At 37.2% G+C, this 7,789-nt stretch overlaps 1 protein-coding gene across 1 annotated transcript; it reads right to left on the bottom strand.

Annotated features, from left to right (window-relative positions):
* Nucleotides 1-3,812: 3,812 nt before the first annotated feature.
* Nucleotides 3,813-4,822, bottom strand: LOC102623563 (stemmadenine O-acetyltransferase-like). Its single transcript, XM_025100120.1, has 2 exons — nucleotides 4,571-4,822; nucleotides 3,813-4,475 (listed from the first exon to the last, which is right to left on the bottom strand). Exons 1-2 carry the CDS (start codon nucleotides 4,820-4,822, stop codon nucleotides 3,813-3,815), a joined length of 915 nt encoding a protein of 304 aa, XP_024955888.1.
* Nucleotides 4,823-7,789: the final 2,967 nt, after the last annotated feature.

The raw sequence follows: 7,789 nt of genomic DNA, 5'->3' as shown, positions 1-7,789 counted from the left end.
CTTCGGCATCGGTGGATGCCTCTTCCGAAAATTCACGGCAAAAAATGCTTTGACCAGCTTTGAATAACTGGATTCTTCATCAGTTTCTCTATATGCTGCTATCACGGCACCCTAAATAATCGCCTACAAAACTTCAAAACGTTTTGCACTCCCAATCTTTTCCCTTAGAGAAGCTATTTTTGAACCACTAAATGTAAACATCTTTGTGACAGAATCTAACGACAAGAAAGGTCTTGTAAAATATTTTTTATTATTAGCTAAAACTGATAAATCTCGCGCAGGAAACATAGAGTTGCTATTGTAAATCATGTCCGTATTAATAAAGTTATGACTTGTACCGGAAGCAAGTGCGGCCCAGGTTCTAACAAAGTTGGCAGCTGTTGTTGCATCACCGATTATATGGTGAAAGCAAATAGCCATTGCCATCCCACCGCATCAAAGTAATTGACCTGGACTATTAGGTTGTGCTTAGGCCGTTCGCACTGTAACAGTTGTTGGAGATTATTTTTGTTTATGACCTCGGAACATGTCTGATAGGTCCCAGTCAGAATTAGCGGAAATAACAAGTAATTAATTTGTTCTTCTTAGGGTGAGAACTACCGCAATTGCTAATCAAATTAGATAAAAGTCTGATATCCTTTTATTGAAATATTTGAGTCTATTTATAGACAAAATTAATGAAATAAAGTAGTTAAAATCAATTAAACCACTTAGCTATAATTTCGAAGTAAATAATAATCCTAAAGGAAACATGATTAAATCTGAATTCTTCATCAATACGGCTTGATGTAGTAAGCTTTCCGTTGATTTGAAGAGTCCTTGAAGGAACGTGATGCCCACCTCATGCATGGCTTGCATGGTTACTTGCATGTGCCCATGCATTTTCGTTATTGGCTTGCTGTTGGGTTTTGCTTCTCATTTGAACTTGCGTATGTTCTTATCATCACCCCCTCCTCGAAAAGAACCCTTGTCCCCAAGGGTTAGTGAAGGAAACCGCTGATGGATCATTGTTGTGTCTTCCCTTTTTTCACTCTCAAGTTTTGTCGTTGCTGCAGATTCTTCATGTATGTTCTCTTCGTCTTCGGCTTCAAGGATTAACAACTGTGGTTTTGTGCACTTATGACCTGCAGTGAATTTATCATTACAATTAAAGCACAAGCCTTGAGCTCTTCGCCTTTGCATCTCCTCCCAAGAAAGCTTTTTAATTGGTTCTGTTGGTGAAGCGCGGTTGTTGAAGATTTGTGGTGGCGGTGAACGGCTGAAATCCGGTGATCTCACCAGCCTCTTCTGGCGCTGCAATTGTTCATCTCTCATTCTTGCCAAACTGATCGCTTCCTTAAGAGTTCTCGGTCTGAACAGCCGGATTTCCTCAGATATCTCGGGTTTCAATCCTCCCATGAATGTGCCGACAAGAGCCTTTTGAGTCCACCCTTGAACCCGGTTGCCAAGCCTCTCAAATTCTTTCTGGTAATCTCGAAGAGTGTCGGTTTGCTTGACCCTAGATAGCGCCTCGTCGAAGTCCTCGCAATCGGTTGGCCCAAACCTCGCCCATAGCTCCTCCATGAAGATTTCCCAAGTAACGTCTCGTCCTTCCTCTTGATAAGATTTCCTAAGCCACTGCCACCATTGGTTAGCTTCTCCCTCCAAGTGGAATGAAGCCAAGACAACTTTTTGGTCTTCTGTTGACCCTTGGTATTCGAAGAATTGATCGACGCGGTTGAACCACTCGGTGGGGTCGTTGCCGGCATAACGTGGGAACTCCAGTTTTGCCACTCTTGATTGAAACTGCTGCCGTCTGCCATCCTTGTCTTCTCGGTTTGGTCGCGATGTTGCTATGTTGTTGTTGATGCTAGGTGCGTCTTTGGATGTATGGAAAGACTCTGCAAGTTTGCTCAAGGTTTCTTCAATGTGAGCCAACTTGTCGTTAACTCCTAACTCCATGCGCTGCATTTTATCTTGCATCTCCCCGAGCTCCGTTTCTATCCGTTCGATGCGTTCCTTGTTGGTTGTCATCCTTGCCTAGCTCTGATACCAATTGATAGGTCCCAGTCAGAATTAGCGGAAATAACAAGTAATTAATTTGTTCTTCTTAGGGTGAGAACTACCGCAATTGCTAATCAAATTAGATAAAAGTCTGATATCCTTTTATTGAAATATTTGAGTCTATTTATAGACAAAATTAATGAAATAAAGTAGTTAAAATCAATTAAACCACTTAGCTATAATTTCGAAGTAAATAATAATCCTAAAGGAAACATGATTAAATCTGAATTCTTCATCAATACGGCTTGATGTAGTAAGCTTTCCGTTGATTTGAAGAGTCCTTGAAGGAACGTGATGCCCACCTCATGCATGGCTTGCATGGTTACTTGCATGTGCCCATGCATTTTCGTTATTGGCTTGCTGTTGGGTTTTGCTTCTCATTTGAACTTGCGTATGTTCTTATCAATGTCATGACTTGCTACATGGGCTTCGATGAATGTGACACCATGGTCGTTACAATCAACATAGAGCTCCTCTTTGAGTTGTTCTGCATAAGGATAAAAGCGGTTTAATGTTTTTGAAAGAGATTTTTCGAGGTGATTGGAAGTGTTAGTGGTCTTATTTTGATGAGATGGTCTTCAGTAAAAGAGAACGATTGAAAAATAAGAACCGGGAACTAACTGATCAAGGGAAGAAAAAAAAAAGAAAGCATATGGGTTCTTATGAGGTGTGGTGTTGGAGAAGATGGTTTGACAGTTTCTTTGCAAGTGATAAGGAGTTTCATTTTGCTTAATTAGACTCGATGTAAGGCAAGCAGGCAACGGCTGTGGGAGTTTTAACATATATACGGGATTCAAGAAGTTGATATCCAGATGAAATGAAACATTATTAATTAAATATTCTGAAGTGACGCCGCATGCTTTTAAATGTTCCAGAAAAGCCTCGGTTATAATTTGCAGTTCAAGATGATGCTCACAAGAAAGATGGTTCCTAGCACTGATCGCCGGCAAAGAATTATAAATTAATCCCCAATTTGCTCGATTGTCTGTATTATAATTGGAAGCCGATCCGTTTTAATCCAATAGACAAGGGCTTAAGAGTTGTATAAACAACACGTCTTAAAAACTAAAAAGTTTTGCGATCCCATCACATTGAAATAGGGCTTGTTATTGGACCAAAGGAAGAAAAGCATGAAAGTATGAGTGGAAATATTTGAATCCATAAAAATAATCTAAATCCATTAATTTATAATTTTTTTATTATTAAACTTATATCAAAACTCTTGTAAGTGCTTAATCTGATAATTTCGGTACAAATTCTTAACTATGTGTCGCACTTTATCTAATCCTGAAAGTATTATTACTAAATTGACAACAATAAATGTTACTTTTTAGAATTTGGATTGATTTTTTTAAAGATTAAATACTATTCATGCAATTACAATAATTTATGGTTAAGAATTAATTACACATATTTTTGTTTTTTATAACTACAGATCAGAACTTTGTGAAAAATGATCATAAAGAGTGAATCCAAAACTACTTTTTGACTCTAGATCTTCGAGGATAAATCAAATGGAATGAGTAATTTACTAAAAATTAAGTTCAAAATTGAAAAAAAAAAACAAAAAACAAAAACATATCTAAGTTAAAAACTTAAAATCCTCATCTCAAAACAATCCAAATCACAATCTTACGCAGTAAAACACACAAAAAACTACACGAGTGCTTATTCACCTTTAGAAATAAAAGTACCTATTGAAACGAGTAAGTTTCTAAACCAAAGTGAGTAACTATCGGTCAAGTATGTGCTTGGATGAGGATTACAAATTAAGAAGTGTAAGCAAGGACGCCGAGGTGTTGTTCAAATCGAGCCATATCTTGTTTTGATAATCCCACCCATGCTTCTATTCCGTCAGTCTCACAGCTATCGACCAGAACAGCAGCGTCTGTAAACCTGGTGCCAACGCCAATGCTTACGGGCTTTCCCCACCCGAAATCTGCTTCATAAAACGGCATTTTGCACCAACTACTTATCACGAACACCTTATTACTCTTCGGTGACCCTTGAGCTTCAACTGCTTTGAGTATGTTCAGTATCTCACCTTCTGCATAAAGCTTCCTCACAAATTGGTCATCCACCATCCTTATCGATTGGCGAAGTTGCCCTGCTAAACTGCTGTGGTTGATTTTCTTCTCACGATCAATTGGTAAATTTAAAAATGCTGCTGAGCTGATGTTGCCAAAAGACTGTTCTGGCAATGGTGGATTCATTCTCTTCCGCAAATTCACAGCAAAGATTGCTGTAACATTTTTAGGAGGAGTAGTAGTAAATTCTTCATCATCGTCTCTTAATCCTCCGTATGCAGCTAACAGAGCACCCAAAATAACAGAGGACACAACCTCAACACGCGATGGACGATCCAAATATGGCTCAGCTTTGACAACCTTTTCTCTTAGAGAAGCTATCTTTTCACCTTCAATCGTAAACCTCTTTACCACGGAATCCAACGAAAACAATCCCAGACCAAGATAACCGACATGTCTGGTAAATCTTGAGCAGGAAAGATGGAATTGCTATCATATACCACGTGCCTAAAATCATTGGTATCACCAGCACCAGCACCACGAGCATGTAAACCCCAGGTTTTCAGAAAGTTAGCTGCTGTGGCTGCATTGGCTATTTTATGGTGGAAGCAAATACCGATCGACATTCCACCGCAACCAAAGTAATTGACCTGGACGATTAAGTTGTGCTCAACTCTTGTGCTTTCATGGGGTTTGCATGGCATTAATTGTTCGAGAATATTAGCTTTTGCTTGTTGTATGACCTCAGACATGTCTTCTTCGGCCAAATAAGCTTCAATGAAGGTGACACCATGCTCGTCACAGTTGTTGTGAAAATTTTAATGTACTCGCAAGCGCACGAATCTAGAGATAGAATAGTGGTAACGAGGTCGATCCCACAGGGATTGTTATAAATTGAAAAGTCTAATTTAAATCTAAAATTAATATTAATTCTAACCTAGTTGAGCAAATTGAGTTTTTAAGAAAATTAAACCAATTAAACTAAAGAAGCAATTAAAATAAAGGAGAATTCAATAAGATAAGAATTACCAAGGTTTCAGAATCCACCACTATTCAACTAGTAATTATCTAATTATTAATTAATCCCTAATTTTAGAGTGACAACTCGAAATCAATCTATGTCATCTCATGAATATAACAATTAAGCCCAAGTAATTAAATCTAATGTAGGTTCTTTTTCTGCTTAATAATATGACATCTAAGAATCTCATGTAAACATATTGAATAACAAAGAGTCAAAGTTTCCTAAGCACTCAATGTAAACAATTTAATGAAAGACATAAAATCAAAGATAATCATGTATAAACTTTATAGATTCAAGCATAGAATTAATTGAATATTAATCCTAACAATCAATAATGCATGACATAATTGATGAAAAGATTTTATTAACATCCAATTAATCATGTGAAATAAAAACCATAATCATCAAAGAACATATATAGGGAATTAATTAAATAAAAAGATAATTATTTTATTAAATAGGGTTTCATCCTTAACCTCAGTGTAAGAAAATTAGCTAGACATACTTGAATTGAGAGCAACAAAAGAAATAAAATCAGTCATGGGAAGCCGAAATATTGCTGCTGCGGATTGCTCTCTTCCAAAGCCGAATTCTCCTCCACTGGCGGCTCTCTCTTCTTCTTTCCGTCCAGCCACACCCTCCAAAAGCAAAAACTCTCTTTTATAATATTTAAAATGGACCCTACCTCTTAAATCCTAAAGCCAAAAGGCTTGGCCTTTTACTTGATTTGCTCTCACACGTGATCACTCTTAGAATTGCTTTAGGATTCCTTTTGTAATTGTGAAAGCCAAGTGTGGGTCCCTTTAAATTGCTTCCAAATATTAGAATGCCATGCATTTGCTTCCCACGTGCTGGCCACTTTAGCTTTAAATTTCTTCTTTGTTTACACTAGCATGGAGAATTCACTTTATTGGCTTCAGCTTCTTCGGATTGAATTTCATACACATCTATTTAATTGCCCCCACAAATTGACTTGATCTTTAATGCTATCCATTTACTATTCTTTATGTACTTTTCATCCATAATCTCCAATTAATTCTCTATTCAATAAAATAATTCAATTAATTAAAAATAATAAATAAAATTAACTAGCAATTATATAATAAAGGGTAAAATATGTATATAAATTATGCTCATCAACAGTCAACAACAAGACTGTCTTTGAATTGTCCTGCAAAAGGATAGAAATGGGTTAATGTTTCTGAAAGAGATTTTTTGAGATGCCCAGGAGATGCTCCAGCCGAGTAAAAGAGAATCATGGAGAGGTAAGCACTGATAAGAATATGTGTTAACAGCATTAGTTTAGTTAATTCAGTTATGGTGACGTGGCAGTCCAGTCAGCAAAGTAGTCGTTAATCTGTTTAGTTTGTTATTTAGCTTCTCTAAAAAGGTGAAATACACGTGAAAGTGATGAGTGTGTAAAAGAGATTCCAGCAAGCAACATATATAAGCTGGTGATCCCATACTGTTAATAATAACAAGAATAAATTTTCTTTCTCTCTTGCTCAGATTTTCTCTGTAAACAAACATTCCAAATCAATAGATCTAATTCTAATTTGGTATCAGAGCCTTGAATCACTTCATGATCATGGCCTCTTCGAGTCTTAGTACAAATGTCTCTTCCGCAATCTCAACATTTACTTTCACCACACCAATCAAGCTTGACAGATCGAATTACACCATATGGAAATCTCAGATCCTTTCAGCCATTCGAGCAAATGATCTGGAAGGTTTTCTTGATGGATCACGTACCTGTCCAAACCAGCTGCTGACTGGAGAATCAACAAGCACAAATGCAGTGGTTGTCTCAGAGAATCCTGCTTGCATCACTTGGAAAAGGCAAGATCAGATGATCTTGAGCTGGCTTCTGTCTTCAATCACTGTGGAGATCTTAAGCATTGTGGTAAATTCTAAAACCTCTCGAGAGCTTTGGATAAGTCTAGAGGAACAATTTGGATTTGAAACAGCAGCAAAGAAAGTGCATTTAAAGATGTTGTTAAACAATCTTAAGAAAGGATCCACGTCCATTACTGAATATTTTTGTAAACTGAGGTCAGTAACTGATGAATTAGCAATGGCTGGAAGTTCAGTTTCTTCTCTTGACTTCATTACACATTTGATCTCAGGTCTAGGATAGTCTTATTACCCTGTTGTGGTTTATATTGAAGCAAATGCTCTTAAAATAAGTATCAATTAGGCTTATTCTATGCTGCTATCTCATGAAGCTAGGCTTGAGAGTAATCATTCTGGTGTAGCTAAGGAAACTAAGTTGAATTTTAGTGCTAATGTGGCTAATACTGGCAATAATCAAAAGAAGTCAGGAAACAATGCTAATTGGAATAATAATAATCAGGGCAATTGGAATGGAAATTTTGTAAATAGAAATGGAAATGGTAATTTCAACAACAAAGGAGGTTATGGATCTGGCAGAGGTGGCTTCATGGATCAAAATTCAGAGAGAGGCTGGTTTGGAAATCAAGGTAGAGGCTCAAACTCTGGTGGATTTAATGGTAATACTGGTGGATTTATTGGAAATGGTGGCTTTAATGGTGGAAATCCAGCATCCTCTGGTGGTTTTGGTAGAGGAGGTGGCAGAGGAAATATCACCTGCCAAATATGTTTCAAACCAAACCACTCAGCTGCAGATTGCAGAAACAGATTTAACAGAAACTTTATTCCAAATTCTCCAATGCCA

The sequence above is a fragment of the Citrus sinensis genome, chromosome 6 (genome assembly GCF_022201045.2).
Source record: "Citrus sinensis cultivar Valencia sweet orange chromosome 6, DVS_A1.0, whole genome shotgun sequence".
Lineage (NCBI taxonomy): Eukaryota > Viridiplantae > Streptophyta > Magnoliopsida > Sapindales > Rutaceae > Citrus > Citrus sinensis.
Note: the sequence above shows the minus strand (reverse complement) of the source record. Positions and strands in the feature narration are given on the sequence as shown.